This window comes from Stegodyphus dumicola, chromosome 3 (assembly GCF_044657685.1).
Source record: "Stegodyphus dumicola isolate Sdum_Otavi_A_Nest chromosome 3, ASM4465768v1".
Lineage (NCBI taxonomy): Eukaryota > Metazoa > Arthropoda > Arachnida > Araneae > Eresidae > Stegodyphus > Stegodyphus dumicola.
Window position 1 is genome coordinate 244131733 of NC_140770.1, and position 25323 is coordinate 244157055.

At 32.7% G+C, this 25323-nt stretch overlaps 1 protein-coding gene across 1 annotated transcript in view; it reads right to left on the bottom strand.

Annotated features, from left to right (window-relative positions):
* The window catches only part of LOC118181355 (kin of IRRE-like protein 3), an 832813-nt gene that overhangs the window by 117303 nt on the left and 690187 nt on the right, over nt 1-25323 (bottom strand). The window contains exon 7 of the mRNA XM_085813987.1: nt 21346-21639. Coding sequence (XP_085670113.1) covers nt 21346-21639 — 294 coding nt within the window. The remainder of the gene's footprint in view (nt 1-21345; nt 21640-25323) is intronic.

Consider the following 25323-nt stretch of genomic DNA (forward strand, 5'->3'; position numbering starts at 1 on the left):
AGTTTTCTTTCGTAGTGTAGTGGTCTGCAAGCTGGGGAGCGTATTCCAGAGGTCCGTGGTTCAATTCCCGGTAAAGGCGTAGCTCATTTTTCATCTTTCATGCTTCTAAAAATACCTAATGTCTCTACAGGGACTCCCGAACTAAAATGGTGGTGGATGATGAATCTCCACACCCAGGATTTGGCGAATGAGTCCTCTAAAAACGCCAGTCGCCCTTTAAGAGGGGGAGTATGTAAGATATTTCTCCCGCCTTTTTAGCGTGCCTTTGTGGTGTTGTGGTCTACACGCTGGCCGCATGTTCCAGAGGTCCGTGGTTCGAATCCCGGCGAAGGCGTTGCTCATTTTTCATCTTTCATGTTTCCAAAAAATATCTAATGTCTCTACAAAGTATCCACTACAAGTTTAAAAAAGTGTATTTGAACCTGAGTGGATGAATAAGAAGTATTTTATTAACGATTGAAAATTTGAACAAGATATAGGTAGAGTGAAAGCTAATAGTAGGAATTTAATAAAAAAACGGAAGGGTGAGAGAAAACAAAGTGTACTACAGCAGTAAGCGCCCAATCTGTCCTCTGTCATAGCCGTTAAATCCATAACTCGAAAGAATATCACTAATAACTTTTTTATTGAGCGAGCAGTGAACCATTTCAATTAAATCCAAGGGTCTCGAAGTAATCATGCGACATGACCTGAGCCAAAAACACAAAGAAGAATCGGAGATAAGCCCCTTTCTGTCGAGCTGATGCCTGCTCTTTAGAAGAATTCTTTGGCTTCCGACTTTCCCGCGTTTATCAGGCTCAGTCTTCTTTATGTGTGGCTATTTAATTGAAAGGGTTGGCGTGGCATACTGAGAGAAACTGCTGGACGGGGAAAAAAGCTAGAAGCTTTGAGATAAATAACATTAATCTTGACTTTTTCTATTGTATTATGGAGGAAAGGAGTTACTTGTTGGCATTAAAGCGTAATGAATTGAAAATAATCGCTAGGGAATGGCACAGTGAAATTTTTACGCATTGTAAATATTTCCCAACTTCATAGTAGCAAAGAAACGCTGTTAAGTAATACACTGTTCATTTTACGCGTAACTTCAATAAATCTATACAGGACTGGCTAAGTTTAATTCTTAACTTCCCATCTTTGTAAAGTTTTGTACTAAAGAGTACTAAAACTAAAGAGTTTTGTACAGATAAGGATCAAAGCTAAACGTGCAACGTTTTCTAGCAAACAACTTAATTTTAATTCTCACTTGAGTTCACATACTGAAAGCAACCAGTTCTGATTCAACATCCTAAAAAAAGAGTTCAGAATCTGCCACCTTTCGCGGTCCAGACACAATGGTCAGTTTTTTTTAAATTTCTCCACCGAGATCTTCACCAACATCATTTGATTCTCGAGGAGTCTGAAAACAAAGCAGCATATAATTTATCAAGAAATATCTCCAAATGATTGATTAATATTTTTGTTCAATCTTCTAATACTAATTGTAAGCAATTAGGTATATAATATCAAATTACAATTTTGTGGAGACCTCATTGCAACTCTTGAGTTTCTTCCTAACACTAAACCAAGCTCCATCGGAACAAAATCCAATTTAGTAATTTGCCGAATAGTTTAAAAATATTCATATACATTTAAACGATTAATTATAGATACAGGTAGAAGCGGGCGAGAGACAAAAAATTCTCTATTGGTTATACAGGTATAATAATACCTCCTCAATTATAGTACAGCCTCGCCCTAACTTTGAAGTTATACCCTGGCCAATAAATGTAAAGAAGGAAAGCTTCCATAGATATACAAGTTTGACTTCTGTTCCGCTAAATCATAAAGGGAAGAATTTTCGTCGCCAAATCGTTAGGTGTACAAGAAATAGCGGAATATCAAAGAGCTCACAGGAAAACCAAAGAACGTATAAGATTCTTTTTTTTGACAAAACGTTTCGTGTTAATGTAAACTCGGATTTTCGTAGATGATTTTAATCAAAATAAAAAATCCTTTAATTAACGTCGATATGGCGGGGAGGGGGGACTTTAAACTAACTTTTATTATATATAGAAAAACCTATGCTCTTATTTTTTCAAAAACGAAAATTGCTAAAAAATGTCTGAAAAATATCCCTAATACTGTAAGTATAGGAGATTCAGTTGCTGTATTTTCTTCACGCTTTTCTCCATTTCAAATAATGAAGAAAATTTTTAATAAACGAAAGAAAGGAATACAATTATGCTTCAGTATTGAAGAGATTTTGATGAATAATTCTAAAAGTAAAAATGGAATAACATATTTAAAATAATAAATGCTCACGAAGATATATATGAAATTACAAAATAAGATACGTATTACTGCCAATGATTACGATAATGTTAGCCTTCCATAAGTTGCAATGGAAAACTGAAAATATCAAGATATTTTTTAAGATTCTTCATATATAGCAAGAACAACACTAAAACTTTTTCCCGAAGAAACCCAGCCTATTCTCCATCATACACACCGAGTCACTGAGCATTATGAAATGATGCTGAGTGACTCGGTGTGAATCGTTTTCTACATTATAAAAATCTGATGTGTACACCACATGACTTCCTTGTACGGAATATTAAATTATACGCATTTTTCCTTGCATTTCATTTAAACTTATTAGATTGAATTAAACCTACTTCGCCGACAGCGCATGAACCACAATAGAATAAATGACTTCTTTAAAATTCACTTTATTTACCATAGCGACACTCTGGCGCTAGGTATACTAAACAGTATTATATTTCGTTCATATTATAACTCATAATGCACAAAATTTATACCATTTAAAGAATTATCTAATCGTTGCCACATGTTCTATTCAAATACTATAATAAAGCTAGAACTATGTATAAAAGGAATTAAGCAAACAAAACAAAAAAGAAACAGTTTTTGACAGACGATTGAGTATTTCTCATTCAATTAATTCAGTTTTCACTTCGCGACAAGGCAAAAGTACATAAAAACTCAAAATATTGTATTAAAAATTACGAAGTAAATCTTAAATGCTTATTTCCTCGAAAAAATTCCAGAAAGGATTAAGCATGATTTAAATAATAAATGAAGGCGTTATCTTTGTTGTTGCGAAGCTAAGTTTCTCTAGATTGGCAACAAATCCGCTATCCTGCTGTTTCAAATATAAACAAGAGCAACGGCCGCCATCAAAAACATTTTTAGGCTTAGCGGCACTTAAACAATTTTAAAATTGTTGATAATTCTAAAAATATTGCATGCTATTTACTAAAAGCATAAAAACCTTAACCGGAAGATAAAAACAACATAATTCAATCATTTTTAAAGCAAAAAATGTACAATTTACAAATATATAAGAGTAAAGAAACGGAGATCACTGAGCCGGGTAACAGAGTGGATATATATATAAATATATTTATATACGTTCGGTGCAACCGATTGCAACCAAAATACGAGGTGCATATCTACATGTTATAGCAGTCCTATATACAAAATTTCAACGTTCTGAGGCTATTCGTTTTTGAGTTATGCGAGATACGTACGTAAGTACGTACGCACGTACGTACATACGTTCGTACAGACGCCACGAAAAATTCTCTCCAGAATTCATTTTAAAGCAATTTTATAATTTTTTTGGAGGAAAAGAGTGTTTTATTCTGTCGTTACATACAGATATCACGGAAATACATCGTTAATTTGCATTTGAAAGAGGTCAAAATGGGATATTATCGTTGAAATATGCTGCCTGTAACTTTTCGCGATTACAATACATCCTTTTTACTTCGTACGAAATGAAATTGTGATTCGTTTTTTAATGTAATTTAGTAACTGAAACATTAGATGGTCCCATAGGAGTGACATAAAATGTTACTTTGGTAATATTATTGCCACATCAGTAAATCTAAAAGCGAATTTCTAAATTTTCTAGAGTTCATTTTCTTAAAACTGGCTGTGCTAAAGAGCGGAAGATTTGAACGATGATCATTATATCCATTGTTGAAAAGTAAGTGTCCTCCTCTAATATGCTATTTTTTTAAGTGAGCATATCTTATTGATTATCAATACCTGAAGATGTTTCTGTATTAATGCGAATTTAAAACATATGATAAGAGTGGTTAATCTGTAATTGATCTTTCTCCTATATCTGAAAATATAGGTGCTAATATCTATATTATTCCGTTTCTTAGTATTTTTAACCATTCTCTAAAATCGAAAGAAAGGGATACTGAGTAAGAAGTCATATAATTGATTTTACATATCTAAAACATGAAAACGAGTCGCATTTCCAAGTACGTATCTATTTCATGTACCTAAACTGAATCATTTAAATCCTTAAAGGAACTTCCTCAAATGTATATTCATAATGTATGTCTTCATTGCTTACTAGATTAAAGAATATTTTGTTGTGGACAACACGTGACTTCCTTGCACGGACTATTAAATTAAACACAATTTTTGCTGAATTTCATTTGAACTTACTTTCTCGAATTTCATTTAGAGATGCATTTCTCGTTCAATTAATTCAGCTCTAACTTCGAAGCAAAGCGATAAAATACATAAAAATTCGACACATTTTTATTCAAAAGTGTAATATACAGAACATTCCAGAACACTAGGCACAGTTAAAAAAATTCGCGATTAAAGTCAGAATTTTCTACGCAGAAACATGCAAGTTGGCTAGCGGTCAGGAATACAAAATTTTCGATACAAACAAATTGAAAGCTAACGTTTGGTCCTAATGGGAAAGAAGACACTGAAGTTGGTGCATCAACTGGCTTAATTTAATACTCTACTAAGAATTTCAAATGTAAGCAAATGACGGCCTCGTTAGGCCTAGTACCACTTAACTTTTAAATTGTTGATAACTCCACAACTTTTGTATACAGATTAAATAAAGGCATAAAACCTTAATTAGAATTTAACCTTAATAAGAACAACAAAATTCAATCACTTCAATCTTAAATTACATTTTAAAGCAAAAATCTCAGGTTTCAAATTCATATTAATTAGTCAAATAATTCATTTTACAAACGGGTTTGGTAAAAAGATTCCCTTATTCTGTTCGTATGTAGAGACGTCAAAAAAAAAACATCCTTCAGATGGATTCAAGATTGGTCAAAATGGCGTTTTCCGTTTAAATATGATACCCGACATTTTTCGCGATTACAATACTTGCTTTACTTCGTGCAAAGAAGTAAAAAAAAGAAATTTGTAAGAAAGTAAAGATATTTCATTCAGCAGAAGGATTCCAGGAAATTAAAAAGCAGGCAAGCGAATACATATCAGCCTGTTTTCTTGTTCCTCTGTACGGAAATCTAGTAAATTCTTGTGTAGCTGGTAACATTGCCGTTAGACATCAATATCTCATAACTAGTACCTCCACTGGAATTTTGTTTTCATACAGCAAATACCTTTATAAGCGACACGAAAAGGAAAATATGGTTCAGCATTTCTTTTTTGTGTCTTTCAAAGGATAAAAACAAAATAGGACAGAATATTTTCCCAATCTGATAGTTAATGGAAATATATTTTTACTCTTTCTGAATTTAGCTTGTAGCTTTAAATGAAAATGGCTGAACTCAAATTGTTTGCATTAGGAAATGTATAACAAATTGATAAAGGGGATAACTTCAATCATGCGATTTGAAGAAGATGCATATTATTAATCTCTCCTGTTTAGGTTATTACCATTAGTAAAGACATTTAAACTCACAGTGGTTCGTTTTTGGAAATACATAACAAAATATAGGACGTTATAACAACAGTTTTATTCAAAATATTACAACAAATGTATATTATCACTTCCCTTAGAGAATTTAATTTACAACCTTTAATGAGGGTCTAAGGTGTATGGGTGTTTTAATGGCTTTTCCTTAAGTGTAACGTGGATACCTGCCAATTTTCCTTAGAAAGACCTCCACAGCGCATCCCTCCCTTTCCATATAATGCCTAAGGCAAAGCATGTATTAAGTTAAGACACAATAACACGCCGAATAAATACTAACTCATAAGTCAAACAACAAAAATCAGCGTTAATTTACAAAATTTTCACAGGACTAGTTTCGATGGTTTTACCGAACCTCCATCCTCAGCTGCAAAACCGCAAATGAATGATTTTTGAACGCTGATTTTTGTTGTTTGACTTCTGAATTAGTATGTATTAAGTTAAAAAAAAAGAAAAAAACTTTGATGAGGTAATTGGTACTGGCATTGTTTACGTTTGATAATGCGTAAAAAATTGTCAAATATTGGCAATATCTTCAATTTACGCTTGAAAAATTAAAAATTTAAAATGCGATATTTTCAAAAATAAATTAAAAGCTTTGAGTATTTAAGAGTTAAATTTGGTTATCTGTTGCAAAGTTCGTATGAAAAAAGGCACAATAAACTACTAAATAAATTTAAAAATTTCAATTTAAAACACATGAATTTAAAAACAAATTTGAAACTATAATGCTTAATCTTAAACAAATCATTAACTTCACTGAATGACTATCGACATTAAAAATATTAAATTTTCTCTTTTTGCATTTTAATCTAATTCTAACCTTACTACCGTATTCTTTAATAATATTAACTCCCAGTATATTATATAGAGTGCCGGAATGAATCAAATACACAAATATTTTTTTAAATAACTCTCACATGTTTCTAATTTTTATAAGTCCTTTTCGACTCACCTAATGTTAAAAACGTTAAAATGGAATAAACTTTGTTTGGTAAATCGCCTTCAGGTTTAATTTATATTTATTTAAGGAACAGTTTCTTATCCTGCAGTTGAAGTGCGTCTACTTCACAAGATGGTTTCTTCGATGTACTTTGACGCATTTTCCTGAACGATAATAAACCTGGCTAGACATTTCAGAAATGCTGCTTCGTTTAGATTATTCGTTATGTTTTTGCTAGTTTCTGAGTTTATAAAATAGTTTTCATTTATGATACGAATATGAAGTTTCATGTTTGGAACATTTCATCTATAAAATCTATTAGGTTAATAATTATCTGACGTAAAGCAACTTTTTAGCCCCGAAACTGTAAATATAATCAACTCCCAATTAACAGAGAACGGATAAACAAGTCCTTCCCTAAAACAGAAAACGTTATGTGTTTATAAAGGTAAACTGAAAAAAAAAAAAAAAAAAAAAAAAAAATAGTATCGCAAACTATCAGAACAAAGCAAATTTTCCAAGAGAAGTGCAAGAAGGAGAAGAAAATGCTTTGCATAATAGCAGTGATACTTGATGATGTCACAACATTTAGCAACTGTTTTTATTCACAACAGTATGTTAACTATATACAGGGTAATCAGCGAATAAGCCCTGATTTCAAAATTAAATATCTCTACAACAAAGATCGATAGAATTATGCGGTAAACTGTACGTTTATTAGCAAAACTGTAAAAATGGTATAGAAAAGTTTAGAAAATTTAGTTATGAAAATCGTTAACAGATGGCGCTCTAATCGCAATGACCTATCAATAGCCTTTAAAAATGTGCTTTGAATTCGATCAGTACGACTGTTGGCTAGTGAAAAAAGGCTAGCGTAGAAAGTGAAATAATATATTCCATTGAACAACGTGTTTTTTTGGTTCTGGAATTTCACCGATTAGAACACAGTTCTACGGTAACACGTCGCAGGTTTCAAACCCGATTCAATGTTCCAGTTGGACCCGATGCGGAAACCATTCGCATGCTCTTCGCGAAATTTGAACGGACTGGGAGCGTGGCTGATGATCGAAAGGGAAATGTTGGGCCTAGGCAAACTATAGTCACTCCTGAAAATGCAGCCAAAGTTTCTGGAATTGTTCAGCAAAATCCTAGGAAAAGCATCCGATGGATGGCATCAGAGACAGGTTTGAAGTACACGAGCAGGCAAAAAATATTGAAGAATAGCCTACGGCTGTTTCCATACAAAATCCAAAGTTATCAGGCCATACCCATGAAAGCTGTGCAACAAAAGGTTGACTTTGCGAATCAGATTCTAACAATGGTCGACAACGACAGATTTGATGAGAGCTGCATCTGGTTCACAGATAAGGCACATTTTCATTTGAATGGAATCGTTAATAAACAAAACTGGAGATTTTCGGGTACCGAAAATCCTCATTTGTGTGAAGAGAAAGCACTGCATCCGCCTAAAGTTACTGCAAGGGCTGCGGTATGCGCCAGAGGCATTATCAGACCATTTTTCGTACGCGAAACGATAACTACTGAAAGTTACATTACAATTTTGGAACAATTTGTCAGCACTCAACTAGCGTTGGAGGATCGACCAGGTACTGACTGGTTCATGCAAGATGGGGCTCGACCGCATCGAACAGATAAAGTTTTTCGCTTTCTTCATGAATACTTTGGAAATAGAGTAATTGAGTTAGATTATCCGCAATTTACTGACACAGGAATAGCTTGGCTTCCATATTCTCCCGATCTGAGTCCTTGTGACTTCTTTCTGTGGAGCGCATTGAAAGACACTGTCTATCGAAAAATTCCCGCTACTCTAGATGAGCTTAAATCGTTGATTGGTGTTGCATGTGATTCCATTTCCGTCGAGACATTGCAAGACGTGATGTCAAATTTCATTGTTCGTTTAAGCCCCCTCATTGTTTTGAATGGTGAACATTTTGAAAAAATTTTATTTTGATTGCAAAGGCTGCTTCATTTTATTTTTTTTTTTTTTTACTCCTTTCAGAGAGTTAATCTCCATCTGTTAAGAATTTTCGTAACTAAATTTTCTAAACTTTTGTACACCATTTTTACACTTTTGCTAATGAACGTACAGTTTACCGCATAATTCTATCGATCTTTGTTGTATAGATATTTCATTTTGAAATCAGGGCTTATTCGCTGATCACCCTGTATAATCGTGAATATATACATATTGTTACGAATTTTGTACTTAGATAGGTAATTTTAATAGAATTAGTAGTAAAATTGGTTTATTTTTCTGTGTAATGAAGCTCGAAACAAATTTTAAGAGATAGCTATGCCGGAAGAGTAAGAACACAGGTACAAGTGCATTTAACATTGAGTAAATGGGTATCTCGGTAATTCGGCGAGATATCGTCAAGTTGTCATTCTGTTGCCAAATTTGGCCATAAATCCCAAAAAGTTGCCAAATTTGGCGAACATTTGGCGACAATTTCGTGCAGTCCCTGTATCATCGTAATAAGTATTGTAACTGAATGCATGTAAATGACCACTATATTAGCTGTAACCGTAATTCTACACACTTATTGCTGTAGAAGATTGGTGCACCAATTGGCGAGTAAAAACTAATGCTAGCAAATCGCAACTTTTAATCCTCAGCAAAACCAAGTAACACATTGTTTTTAATGAACTCTTCCTTTTCCCAAAACCTGTTCCTTTGGTCAAAAAGGCTAAATATTTAGGCATCATTTTTAATCAAAGACTCACTTGGTCCAACCACCAGTGTCAAAAAGCAAGGGCGTTGGTATCATGTGCAGATTTCTCCCTGTCATTGGAAAATACTCTTATCTTAGCTTGCGTACTAAGAGGCATATCTACACCACCTGCATTCGACCGATACTATTCTATGCTGCTTCTGCTTGGAATATAGTTACTCAAACTCAACTTCATCAACTGCAAGTTGTACAGAAAAAATTTTTGCGTATTATATCTGACTCCCACTATCTTATTCGTAATGAACCTTTGCACAGAGATTTAAAGCTTGAGATAATTCCAGGATATATCAAAAAATCCAATAAAAAATTCTTTACCAAAGCCGTGCAATGTGACTTCGTAAATTATTCTCAAGTTTTTAATTATGAAATTTTCTTTGAAGATCGTAGCATCCGTCCACTGGCAGCGCACACCTTCATGGGCGAAGATGACAACTTTATCACTTAGCTCCTCATTTGGTAGCTGTTTATACTTCTAACGCATCTGATTTTGCTTGTTGTTTTTCCGCTGTTTGAAGATACTTCTTTGGAAATTGAGGTAGCTGATGTTGTGTTGTATTATGCGTATTCGTGTTGAAATTGTTGTGTTGTAACTTTGTAGTTGTATTATTGGTTGTTGTAAGTATTGTTGTGTTGTAACTTTGTAGTCCAGGTTTCTATTTAGTTGTATTGATTGAGGTAGTATTGAAGATTTTGAGTTTGTCATTGAAGCCAGTATTGTATATTATACTTCTCTTATTATTGTCATTGAACCTACATTGTCTTGGATCCTCCTGGAAACCTCTGCTCGCTCTTCACGTTTTGAGAACTTGTCTGATAATGATTGTCTTCCTCCTTTTAGTATTTCTCTCCTTCCCCCCTTACTCCGTTTACTCTTCTGAGATTGCTTCTACGTCCGGAATTTATTATATCATGTGCCCTAGGGCTTTATTTCAAGAACTGGCAATATTGCTTTTCGCAATAGTTCGGTATAATATTGAGTCTAAGTCCACACTCTTCTTGCTTTCCACTAATTTTAAGAAGCAGAAAGTACTATAAATATCTCGTTGCCCGGAGAGAGAACATATGAGTCCAGCTGCTTAGTTATTGTTGTTTCGAGTTGTTTAGTTCTACGGAAGCTGAGATATACGAATTAGCTATCTGTTACAATGCGTTTTACATTGCGTTGCTTTTAACGTTGCTAGTAGTTTGAAGTGTAATTACTGATTATTTTGTCTGCTACTGTGAACACTAATACGAATATTTCTGTGGAAAATTTCAGAGTTATGAAATATTCCTTTTGATAAAAATAAATTTTTATTAACCTATTATCGAACGTGTAAATTCAATCTATTAGGAACCCGTACGCATGCAACAATATTGTTAACTCATCCTTTAAAAATAAATTCTTAAGTTAAGTGTGCAACTATTAGTCTTTTGTTTCTCATCGATTCTTATCGAAATACAAAAGTAATATAAATAAAAGCGTTCGGATTACGTGGTTTTCGTGGGTTTACCATGGGCATCGTCCCAGGTTAATCGGTATTTTATTATTCCATGAGCTAGGATCGTGAATCTAAAATATGAGTCTTACTTTCATTGTTGGTGTGGAAGCATTTCAAGAACTGAACATATACACGACTCCGTTGAAGTATTAATTTAGAACTCATGTACATATACAGTGTTAACCCATTAACCGCCTAAACTACAAGGAATGTTTCTTTTCTCATGGAAATAATAACAAATATTAAATTAAGCATTTATAACATAAATTTACATTGAAAATAAAAAAAAATGCTCTTACCTGTGGAAAAATCGAGTGTTGCGTTCGCGCAACGTCAGCGGAATAAGACTAGTGTTTAGTGAGTAGGATTGTACTCGTGTGATGTTTTTTTGAGTCGAGCGCAGGGTTACTTTTTAGCTGTGTAACGTTTTATAAATCTACAAATCACTTTACTTGTAATTAATTTAATATAAAAATATACATTGTATTTCTTTTACAAATACAGATTATTTCAATTGAAAGATTCAAGCATGAAAAGCTTGATTACAACCATGATGTAAAGCTACTTTACATACTTTGCATCTATAAACAGTCTGGCTATGGTACTCTTTACAACAAAGTCTTTTGTTATCAACGGACTTTATTATAAAATGTCTACCATCTTCATGCAATGGTTTTTGAATGCTGAATTTACTAGGTCTTCCTGTTGCTGATCTATTTCTGGCTAATTCTACATTCTCAATAGGAGTTTTCAAAAGGAATAATGCATTCTCGCGTCTGAAATCTAAAGATTATTATTCCAGTATTATTATATAATATTTGCAGTAGTAAAAAGTGGTGATATTCAGTAAGTTTAGATACGGTCTCACCTCATATAATTTATCAGTATTGTCAAATGTCAAAGGCAAGTTCTGCTTCATATTCCTGTACTGCAAAAGATTCTCGATTCTCGTACAACAGGAACAGAAATGTCCTCATCAAAAGACCAATACATTTTTTTCTTGAGGTAAAGATTGATATCCTGTAAGCAATAATATTCCAATAAATCTTCTCATGTAGGCTGCAGAGGCAATAAATTCTGGGATTTTTTTTTTTTTTTTTTTTTTGCTGAGCGTATATATTTGTCTGTTCAACGAGAAGAGAGTAAATGTCTAAACCAAAAAGAAAATCGAAAATCTTTGCACTAGTTTTGCCTTATATTTTGTCTTTTATAGTTTCTCTTTTAAATTTTTCTTCATGTTCTTACTGAGACATAACTAACAATTCCTTTTTTTATCCACTTCAAGATTTCAATCTTCTGCTTTTTAAACTTTTTAGTATGACTATAACTGCTTTTAGAAGGCTGAAACTTACTTCTTACATGAATTTCAACTTCCCCAGCAGTATCATTTGGTAAAATATCATTATCATTATTTAAAACATTGCCATTCCTTTCTTCTTCGTCAGTAGTTTCTGCAATTTCTGGGGAACAACAACACTATCAGTTTCATTCTGGTCATTATTAACATTATTATCATCTGTTTCTTCATCAAAAAACCTTTGAAGGGTTTCTTCTAATGTAAGATACCTCGTTCTAGGCATTTTTAAACAACCAGAACATCGAAAGGAATGAGTGAAAAATGAGATTGACTACCCGTTTCCTGCTGACGTTGCGTCAGCGCAACACCTGTTTTTCCTTCCTTCCCAACATAAATATAAACATCTTACTGATGTAATGTTCTGAAAAACGGTGACCTTGACTAAAAATAGATCATTCATAAAGACGGCGATTCTTTGGTTAAATATTTTCCGCAAAAATACCCGGTCGAAAATTTTGCTTAAAGTATGAGGTTAATTACTATAAACAAAATGATTGATGAAGGCAAATATTTTTTTACAGAAATAATCTTCATAATATTCCCTACACAAAATCATCTGCTGGTATAAAATATCTTAGGTAGTATACGCATTTATTTTGACCGTTGCGTCAACGCAACACCAGCGGCTAATGGGTTAAGGCATTCTTAGCTTAACCGTTAGTTGTAACAACCGTTGTAATAACCGTTAGTTGTAAACATATACCTGTAATTTAGGAAAACAAAAAGTTTTAAATAACATAAATATTTAAATTTGCATTTTAAATATTAAACAATGTGTAAAAATTACAATATCTAATTTTTTTTTAACAATAATAGACTTTTAAAGCAACTTGCATATTCCTTCCTTGTTAGGGTATAATAAGATCGGACACCGAAACCAATTAAAAATTCAAAATAACTGAATGTAATCTGACTTTATATTAGAAAGAACGATGTCTACATTCAAAGGCAGTGGCTTTCTTTCTTTCTTATTTGTCCGTGTTTTCTGTGGAATAAAACATGTAAATATAGTAAATTTTATATTACATACAAAACTTTTGAGTTACACTCTTTGAATCACATGTACCAAGAATTTAAAAATTACATTTTTAGTCCAAAGGGCGTTAGCCCAGAAAGGCTATTAATTTTCTTTTGGCATTTTGCGTTGATTCACTATAAACGGCGAATCACTTTTTAAATTGTTGCAACCAAATATTAGAGCCATCTATCATATTTGAAGAAATTAAATAATAAAGAATCTGCATAAATGCATGTTTGATTCTCGAGTTGTTATAAAACAACGGTAGCTAGGGCCATCAAGTTTTGAATAACGTACGTCTCAACCCGAATATTGGCATCAAGCCCAAAGCAGGAATTTGTTTTATTAACTATTTCGTATTTTGTAAAGCATTTGTGAGTCTTTGATTAAAAAACCCAACAATTTCAAAGCTAGACATGGCAGAAGTGTACGTAAAAAAAATTTATCTCCAGCGCTCGAGACTGTGTATCGGAAATTCTAAAGACATGGTCTTTTTAAATTATTTTGTGATATTGCTGTTGAATTGAGTTTTACGCTTTAAGTGCAAAAAATTACATTTAATAAATAAAGGCAATACACAAAACGTTAAGAAAATACCTTTGGGCATAATATAAAGTCTGAAAAATTTCACATTTTGTTAATTGATTATAATAATATCCTTAATTAGTTGTATATAAAATTAAAATCGTTTGACTCGCATGCAAGAACTATATTAGGAGATTAACAAAGTTTCAAACAACAAAAGCGATAACATTGAAATAACAAATATAATTATTATATCCAGTTTGGTATGGTTATATCCAAGTGTGACAATTTTGTTTCAAAATTTGCTACATTTAGCAGTTTTGTAATTTATTTTTAATCGCATTTCATCAAAAATTTTATGATCGTTAAAACAATATTTTAAAATAATTTATATATTTGATTAAAACGGGATAATATAGAAAGTTTTCATATGTTTAATTTTATATTAAACTAGCTGTTACTCGACATGCGTTGCAGTGGTACTTAAGTAAGTGTTTGTGTTTTAATTCTGTTACGAAATTTTTTCTTTATGCGTAATTTGTATGTTTCGATTGTCTTGTGTCACTTGATGCCAAGGTTGATAATGGTTCGGGTGATGAATTTAATTCTGGCAATTTCCCTTTTCCACCTGCGCAGCACATTCCTGGTGCTTCATTCTTAAATTTGATAGCTCTGCAATACATGCATATTTTATCCCAGATGGATAAAATATGTTCCAAAGTTCCAACGTTCAAGTGTTCAAGTGTTCAAGTGTTCCAACGTTATGGATAAAATATGTTCCAACGTTTCAACGTCCAAATGTTCCAACGTTCACACTTGGATAAAGGCTCGTAACGGAATGCACCAAGATTTAAATAAGTGCGCAGTTCTCGTTTGTATCGAGCGCTGCATATAATAACGTTTTCAGGTCTTGCTTTCCGTTGCGCGTCTGTTTCAGACGAACAGGCCTTGAACACTGCGTTCTCGAACGATTTCCAGTCCCTTTGCTTATTCGTTTCTAAAGCTCATGACCCTTTTTTCTTTCATGCTTCAGGTGTAGATCGAGCAATCCATGTTCGTTTTGGTAGCATAATTAATTTCGCAGCGAAAGTAATGCTTTGTGATTACTATTACACATTGAAATTCAAAAAGCGAAGAAAATGCGTGTAATGCGTGAAAAATTAAATATTTTGCGCTTTGCTGAATGATAACACATTTTAAAATATTTTTATTTGGACAGTGGCAACACATTTCTCTTAAATAGTCGAGTTTGTTTATTAAATTGGATACAAATTAATTTAATTGCCTTTTTCCCAATGACAACGCAATATTTTTACTCCGCCGAGTTTTCTGATTAAATTTGAAACATATACATCTTACGCTATGCAGAGTGCCAACGCAAAGTATTTAAATCACTGAATTTTTAATCAAAAGTTCCTTAAATTAACATAAAATATACGTTCATAGAATGCGGAAATGAATGCAGATCCCATGGTCTGGATTTTTAGAAAGTTTACACAGACAGTGAGTGACCTGCTTCTTGTTCTGAAGGTCGAGTGTAGCAAGTTTCATAGAGATCGGAATTAAACTGTAGATTTGAGTAAAGGACAAAACAAACAGATATTCGATTTTTACTTTTTTCATTTCAGATTTTCATTGCTTTCATTTTACTATTCTTAAGCAATAAATACATTTGAAACGTATAACCTCCAGCTATATTTGCAATTAATAATTCCTACTAATAACTGATTATTATCGTTTGCTGAAGTAAATCATTTTAAATTCCACACCATTAAAAATACAACGTACAGAAAAAATATTTTCAATGACGAGGAAAACAATTTTCAATACTCGTTTTTAAATTGATAACATTTATCACTATAAAAAAAGAAAAATGAAAATAAAATTCTCTCATCAATACCTGCAGATTCAAAGTTTTTCAATTTAGATTTTAATGATCTGCGTATAAAAAGATTGCAGAAAAACGTCATTCCCTCTCCAATTAAAATGAATATTTTTATCCAACATGTATTAAAAGTATATTCCGAATAAATAATCTTATTTAAATTTTAAATTCAGAATGCATGAAAAAACATTCAGAAATTAGTTTATTTTGTTAAGTCGAGTGAAGAATCGAATGAAAGTTTCGGAAAGGAATTCAGGACATAATTCAAGCATATAAATATTTTATGAGTTTTAATTCAATGGGTGAAAAAAGTACTAATGAATAAAAAGTTTAAAAAATTTATTTTGATAAAACTCAAGTTAAAACATTTTCAATTTTTATTCAGCACATTATTTCACAGAAGTTTTTTTTTAATTTAATTTAACTTTTTGAAGCTATTGTATGTTATGAAAAATTTTAATAATATTTTAAGTATGTAAGCTCAAAATTTACTCTATTGAAACGTTTTTGAGAAAAAATATGAAAATATTATAAGTATTGCATTGAATGTTTAGCTGACAAAATTCAGAAGAAAATAGAAAATTTTCCACTACAAAATCATAAATTAATAATTATTAATAATTATTAATTATCAATTATTAATAATTGGGCATAATGCACTTCTAATCCATAAGCTATTTTAAACATATAGTTATTCAAGTATATATATATGACTTAGGTGTAATGGTATATATATATATATATATATATATATATAGGACTTAGGTGTAATGATATATATATATATATATATAGGACTTAGGTGTAATGGTATATATATATAAAAGACTTAGGTGTAATGGTGTAGTAGAAATATTGATAGATGTTGATCCATAATGAACAGCCACTTGGCAGGTGAGGAAGATGAAATATTCATTTTTATTTCTTTTAGCATTTATCACTACAATTTATTTAGTACTCTAATCGTACTTATTCCCTGAATATTTACATTTTTAGCATAGGAAGAAATCAACGCAGTAGCGTCTTAGTGGCAACATATATATAAGCGAAATATATATAAAGGTTAACTATGCCATATTAGCGCCAATATGGCAGCTTATTATGAGAAAGTTTTCGATTCAGGAAATTTTAAGTTCTGAATTACCTTCGTCATCGTCGTTATATAAATGTCATATGATATAAATTAATCTAGAACTGACGCAGAAATGTTTTCACCGTCCAGAAATGTTATCATTATTTTTAGAATAGACAGGAAAAATACTCAAGTTAAAATGAAGAATTGACGGACTATTGCTAATTTAAGTTATAATTTTAATTTAGATATTTTTAGTTCACATATGTATCTATGAACCCGCTTGGTGTCGATAACAATTAAACATTGAAAAGTGACCCAAGTATTAAATTATTTATTGAGGATTTCCATGTATTTTCAGTAAGATAATATGAAATGTTTTGCATTGACTTAGAATCCCCCATATCGAAAACGGAGATTTTTCATAAAATTGTCTACGTGTTTAGGATCAACATTAAGAAAATGGAATCTAGCACATTCCAGACAAAAGTACGTATCTAAATATACACAAAGCATGGGTCCAGCCGTTTAAGAAGCATAGAATTTGTAGTTACGAAATACAATTGTCATTATTATTTGTAATATGCTGACCATTTGCCTATGGCAATACTAATCCTCCTCTATTAGCTACACAAATGACTCTCCCAAAACATGCAAGTATTCAAGATCTTGATAAATGTTCATTGGCGTTTAGTAGAATCCTGCAATATCCTTCAACTGGCATGAAATCCTCAATGGATGATGCTGTTCATAATGTTTTGTCAAAGTTCAAATGAGATCGCATTGTTTGTGAGTCCGTACTACAAAGGAAATTCCTTGTAGTATTGCTATTCAACACTAGTCAAGAGAAGGTATTGTATAGTCAGAATGTATTGTATTTAGTTAGAGTTAGCCACAACGTTTACATAGATTTTAAGCATCGAACACTATTTCTGTATGTGCCCTGGGTTGAAACGCATCCAACAGAAATTTCTCAGGCTATCGCACACGCGTAGCACATTTATTGTGCACATGGGATAAAAATAATCCTTCGGTTGAAAAAAACAAATAAATAAATAATAATAATAATAGTAATAAAAATCTCAAAGATCCTGCACGGACTTATTTTTATACTTACATTATTGAATGACTTTGTCATTATTGGTCTTTTCGCCTTCGGGTGAAATAAAGTAAAGGTATTTAATAAATAAAGGTAACACACAAAACGTTAAAAAAAGCCCCTTTGGGTGTAATTAATTTTTTTATATAAATTTATCTATTTATTTGCAGTTGCAACTCTTCTCTAACATCCGTGAATGTTTTTGATTTCCGATTGGAAGAGGATTACTTTCCAGAGCCAGATATTCCATTTATAAAACCAGAAAAATCAGTCTCCTGACGACTGTACGAGTTGAGATTATGGAAGATTTCGTGATTTTCTTGATGATTAAGAAAAGATTCACCAGCTTTCCAAAACGTCAACCGTAATGGCGTATATCGATTCAGAGGTAGACCTCAATCCCAGCTACAAATAAATATCTAACATAAACCAATTTATATATGGCAAAACAGGAAAATGGAGAAACAATCTTCGCCTACTGTCATGCGACAAATGTTAATGGTCTTGAGTCCAAATAGCTATATCGCGGTTCACATATTCATATTCATTTCGCGGAAATAATATCGATGAATTACGACGCCCACAAACTAACTAGAAATTTCAGCAGTAAATTAATTTTCAGTTACCGAGCGCTTACAGATGAGCCTTTTCATTAAACAAATAAATCCTGCGTTTACGAGCGAAAAGTGGCTGAGATTAAATGTTATCTTTTCTCCAGCGGCACAGAACTGCTTTTTTTTGGAGGGAAACACTTTCGTTGATTATTGGAAGACTCTGGTAAAATTAATCCTTGGGAATTTAATGCTTCCAGGGAATCAAGTGAGAGATTCGTTAGTGATTTACACCTGCAGTTCTCAGATAAACAACCGGAGAATATGCAATTTATAAATGAGAGTTTTCTAATTACTTTATCAAAATTACTTTCAATTTACCATTCATTAAAAGGACATAAATATTAGTATCATCAGATTTAACTCATATCTTAAAATACCATAAGTTATAATTTCGATTTTTGATTTATACAGGCTGGCTTTTTATTTGCGAATTAAAATGATTTTCGTACTTACATCACATTTGTATATATTATTGTACTTTCATAATATAACTGCAAATAATGCTTATAAAATACTGAACAAGTTTGCTACTCTTTTGTTATCGGGACCGGATTCAGAAGTGTATGTATGTATGTGCATATATGTGTATGTGTATACACGCACATATATCTATACATGTACACCTACATCCATACATACACATATGGATGCGTACGTAAACGATATACATGCACACATGAACACATAGATCCATACACACATGCATACATACATACAATTCTGAATGCAGGCCCGATAACAGAAGAGTACCAAAATTTCTCGTAATTCCCATTAACCGTTCATGAAAATAAGCAACAGATCTAAATCAACAAATCAGAAATGGGCGGAACCATTTCAGACAATAATTCGTATTTCGAACAAACCACACTAAATATTTCTAGTCTTATTTAGTGAGATTATAAGATTGAAATTACAGAATTTGAAAACCTAGAGGGATTTAAAAATTCTAGTTGAACATGGGAATTTCCAGTTTGATAAATCATGTATGCTGTAGACGTTTTACACGACAAAAAACTGAAGAAATTCGCAATACCTTCGCGAGATTTAATTTCCGAACATCCCCAATACGTGTCAAGCGTATTTCCAGTTACACCACAAAGGCACGAGGGAACAAGGGAGAAAATTCCTGTTTTATTTCCCCTTTTAAAGGCTAAACTGGAGATTCGAAGACCAAATCGCCAAATTCTGATGATGAATTATCGTCCACCACCTTGGGCGCTGCGGTAGACATTTTAGAATTTTTCAAAAGCAAGAAACTGAAGAAATCTGCAATTGCCTTCGCCGGGGTTCGAATTCTGGATCTTTCGAATACACTTCGAGCGTCCTACAGGTGAGACCATAAAGGCATGCTGAAAGGAAGGAGAGAATACTTTATAATGTTTAAAGGATCTAAAGAAGAATAGTTAAACAAAGGCTATTGTGGCAAAATGAAGGAGTCAATAACTATGTGAAGATTTGCTGTTGCAATAAAAACATTAACTGACTGAGGACGCCATTATGAGAACATGGGATCTTCTAGTAAAGAAAATTTCTTAAAGACTTTAAAGGTAATTACTGAATTCTAAAATTTGAGTTGAGTATTTCTTTCTTTCATTGGAAGCAGCTCAAAATATACAACGCCTTTCTAATCTCACCAAATTGGCAGAATAACCTTTTTCTGATGCAATTAGCTATCGATACGATTTGTGCCGATTCATCATGACTAGACCATGAAATGTTTCTATTAATCTTGTTGTAGATAGTCAATTTTTCATTACAAGTGGTGATTCATATCAAAAAACGGTTGCATTACTTTTTTAATGGGTGTCGCAAATATTGATTCGTTGCGTTAGGTTAATTTCTTTCAGTTCATGAGGAATTCAAATATCGCGCATCTTGACGAGTCCAAGTTAGCTTAGTTACTTTCAGTTCTTATGAGTGATACATTTCTGATAAATTTTAACTTTTGGCAATCCCCTGCATAGTTATTTAACTGTTTGATTAAATTATAGCTTTAATTTTATAATTACCAAATTCAGACGGTCGGCTAGAAAGGTGATCATCATCATAATGAACTCCCAGAATGAAAGGTTTTAAATCAATTCTGACCCATGCGTTTTGTTAAGCAATCAACACTATGAACTTAACATATATGTTTGTGAGTTTCAGCCGCTTTCTTGCCTTTATGAAAATAAAAAGTAAAATATATCAAAGATGTTTATTTTTGCACTCCATGTTAAAACTAACCGTAAACTAACAGTTGTAAGCAAAAATACAAGGAATTTGTTTCTATAGCAAATTAAATGTTTCAGCTGCCAAATTTCAAAAGACAAAACATATAAGATTGATAAAAGAATAACTAAACGAAGATTAAATATATGTATTTCTGCACACAGAAATCACTTTTCTTGTCAACCCAATAGTTATAGCAATGCATGTTAGGTTATTAATAGAAATTTTAAAAGCTTATCGATAGGCTGGTCTTCAAAGAATGATGATCATCGAAGTTTAATAAAATTACGGAAAGAAATAATTAATACTTTACAAAACATCAAAATGACGGCATTTAATAACTTATAGCTTCACATGCTGGAATTTCTAGCGATTCTACTGTATTTATTCTTAAAAGTAATTCTACTGTATTTATTCTTCTCCCATTTTTCCCTTGACATTTAGTCTGAAACGTACAAGAAATAATTCGTGTTTTTAAAAGTAGTTCGAATTTTGAATCATATATAGCATTTCTAACCTCAGATTAAAATGCTCTAAATATGACTTTAAATAGCAAGGTTATCTGTACAGTATCATATGAATCCCGTGAAGAGATTTAAATGACCTACTACGACTGAGGGGAAATTACAAGACCTATGCCTGTTGCATAAGAATAACCCACCCGTTGATACCTGCAGGGTTGACGTAGAAAACACATGGATTCCTCTGAGGTCCAACAGTGTTCTTGCCCCAGCAGAAGATTATGCCGAAGTCCAGTTCAGATCGAGGGATATAATTAAGTACGCTCCGGGTAGTTGATCCATGAATAGGTATCACTTGTTGATCACCACCTGCAGAAGTGCCATTGAATTCCCATCGAAAGTTGACATCATCTGGATCCGCTTCAATTTCACATGGTATTTCGACAGGATGGCTTAGGAGTGCCGAATAGTTAGACTCTTGATCAGGTTTGCACACAGGAGAATCTGTAAATAGAAGGAAAAGACCTTTTATATAGGAAACTGTGTAATAATTTCACTATTTATCAACAATCGGAAATCTGCAGTTTCTGTATAACAGGTTAAACTGGTAACATGCTAAATTGATGTTTACACGTTATAACACGTTAAACTAATATTTAAGTACATTCCTGGTAATGAAGTTTGTACTGAATAGAGCCTCTTCATGAGTCCTCTCTCGATGCGGGAGGAAGGGGAGGCAACGTGAGAGTGAGCTATCCATGAAGGTAAGAATAAACTTACTTCCTACGTCCATGGAGCTACTAAATTTAGTATATTAAAGAACCTTACCAATGTCGCGGCTAAACGGGCCCGATCTTCCCACCCTGAGCTGGTAACTCGCTACGTCCCTATGTTGGGAGTGGACAGTATGGAGGAGATCAGCTGCTTTCACAGAAACCAGAATCATCCTCTACACAATGATCCTTTAGGCTCGTCAGGGACTGTAAAGGTACTGTCAAGTCTGCCTCGGGCGATGTGATTGCTACATGTCACTATAGCTAACAATGGTCCTTGAGGGCTTAGGCTTCTAAGAAGCGGCTTTTAGTGCGACACGCTATAAAACCTATGCATAGGCTGCTTTTCCTGGGTCAAGGTGGATCTCGTTACCAGTGCACTTTAATAAATAGAAGTACGCCCGAAGGCAAATTGTAGAGCATTAAATAATCTGCTTCAGCTATAAAAGGAAGGAATGGTGAGACCGGATGCAAAGGAATTAATAGAAAATATTAAAGTAAGACGATGCTGCTACTGCCAGCAATCTGCATTAGTTTAAACTGACTGTATTTATTTAATTTACTAGATATTTCTTCCGTAGATCAATTTCATCCAGAACGATAAAGACGCGATAACATTTAAACATAAAGTAGGAGGAAATAAGCTATTCGTCTTGTGAGGTAAACAAGTGTGAATGAAATAGGGCATTTTTACTAAAACATTCAGGCAAGCTGGTATTAAAATGAGGTCATATGAAACATGTTTTACTAATGTAAATATGGAAATAAAGTTAGGATTATTGAGAAAATATTTTTCGGTGATAAGTATTAAGAGAGAGAAAAAAGATACGGCGAAAGAATAGAAAATGGAAGTATAAAAACACATTTTAGATTTTACTGCATATTCTTACACAAAATATCGAAGAAAACATCAATCGACATTCGAATTTCTTTCTACAATATATATATATATTAAAAAAAAAATAAGCTAAATGAATCGACAATTGATTGAATAGGGAACTGCAAGTATGTAATTTTGAAGGAAATTGATATCATTCCCGTTGCTTAATGATAAAACGTTCTTTTATTAAGCAAGGAAACATACATAATATCACTGCGATGAGACTCATTACTTTAATACGATTTAGCATTCAATTTTAATGATCTAACCTTCAATAAAATGATGCAGCCAGTATTTTTTTCCGAAATTCATCCGAATGCTAAAATATTGATACTATAAAAATAATACAAAATGCAATGTATGATTGTCCTAAAGGCCGATTGTGAATGCCAGTTTGTTACACTTTTGAACGTGCAGAATTTAGGTTTTTGATGAAGATAAATTCATTGGTGGAATTCATTAGCTGTACCTAGCACAAAGTTCTTTTGGAACGCGAAGGGTACACACAGTTAACGTTTTAAGTCACTCAATGCATGTGCAACCCTGTAGTATATTTGATTGGGGACCTCCAACACTTCCTCAGTCATTTAAGAAAGAGGCCCACCAGCGGCCGAGCGGTAAAGTCGCTGAACACTGGTAGTTCGGTCCGAGGTTCGAATCCCGCGAAGGGGCTGCTGCATGGGTGTTTTCGTGGTTTTCCCCATGTGCAAAGTGTATACGAGCCAGTTTCCCTTAGAAAGTCCTCCACGAAAGGCATCCCTCCTCTTAGGCAGATAGCCCTAGTGTGCTTTGCCATAATTAAATACACCATACCACACCACCATTTAAGAAATCAAAGTATGGTTGGATATCGCACAGAGTCGAAATGCAGAAGCTATCATTGTTTGGCTAGGAAATTAATTTTTCCTTCAAAATATATGAATAACCGAGCAAAATAAGTGTAAAAGCTAAACTGTTCAGATTACGGCTAAAAACGTAATTACATCGGAATTAAAAAAAATGTGCGTAAATTTAAAAATTAGGGAAATTGACTGGAAGGAGAGCTCACTGGAAAGCAGATGTACATTTAAAATGATGCGTTTAGGGTCACCTTTAAAGAAATGAAGAAAAAATTGAGTTTCATATTATTAGTAATTGATTTTCTCTAAAACATGAATAGCAAAATTTTTCAGATAAATGAAATGCTTTGAAAAAAATATAGCAGAAAAAAATCAAGAAATTCTAAGCATCGATCCATAAAGATAAACACGTATATTGCAATAAAAGTCCAATTAACGAGAAAAATAACTTATAGAATTGAACAAATACCAAGAGCAATTATTTGTTAAAATATAAGTATGCTTGATTTATCAATGCTATAAACGTTTTTAAATACAAAGATAAGGAAGAGCACGAAAACTTTTCTGTAATTTAAATGTAATCTAAAGAACATTATTGCACGTAATTCTGAAAATATACTCTCAGTTTCCTTGTTTAAAGTAGGATATAATAAAACAGAGAATTCAGATACCATTTTTCAAATTCATTAACAGTTAAACAAAAAACTTTTATTGCACATGATAATCCAAAATATTAAATTCGACAAAGCAATTTCAAGTATAGTGCACATCAGGATAATTTAGATCTTCAATATACATAATTACACAGGTAATTAAACGAAGCACAACACAGCGAATTATTATTTTAAAATTATAAATAGAATTTCAAAACCAACTGAAATATCTTTTTTTAAAACATTTTTAAACATACCGAAATAAGTATATAAAATTATACAATTATTTTATTTTCAAGAGGTTAAATTTATCATTTGTTATAGAATATATTCTTAATTCAATAGTATCTATATATTCTTTTAGTAATTCCTCCAACCGAAATCAAGCTACTTTGGGGAACCAAAAAGTATTGCAAAATTAACCTCATAATAACCTTAGGGAGGAATCATAAGTAGCGGTTATATCAGTTCTTTGTGCTTAAACTCAGGTTTTGGGTTATTTACACCACGTTGTGACTGCTGATTAAATATTTTTAATATTTAAGCATTGCATTTAGAAATAGCTTGTGCTGATCTTTTTAAACAAAGTACCGGCAACAAACTTATCACACCTCTACGCACACTACTGCAATTAAAGTAAACGTTCTGAAAGGATATGTTTGCTTGGAAATGAATCGCAAGTATAGTACAACTCTAACTATCCGAACCCCTTCTATCCGAATTGCTTTCAGAATTTAAGGAAAAAATTAAGAAGGAAAGGTTGTGCTGGACAATCCACGATTTCAGACATTAAATGGACCAAACCTACACTTTTAAACTTCTAGTCACTGCTTGAAAACGAAGCCGAAAGTACTTATAATTCAATGCAGAATTCAATTAAAGAAATTCAATGCAGCAACAAACAAAATTTTAGATGTCGTTTTCAAGTGGCTTTTGCAGCAACGTTCTATGGAAAACCCAATTTCGGGTCCGATTCTTTGTGAAAATAGCTCAGAAGCTTGGTTGTTCATCCTTTAAAGCAAGTAACGGCTGGCTACGAAATT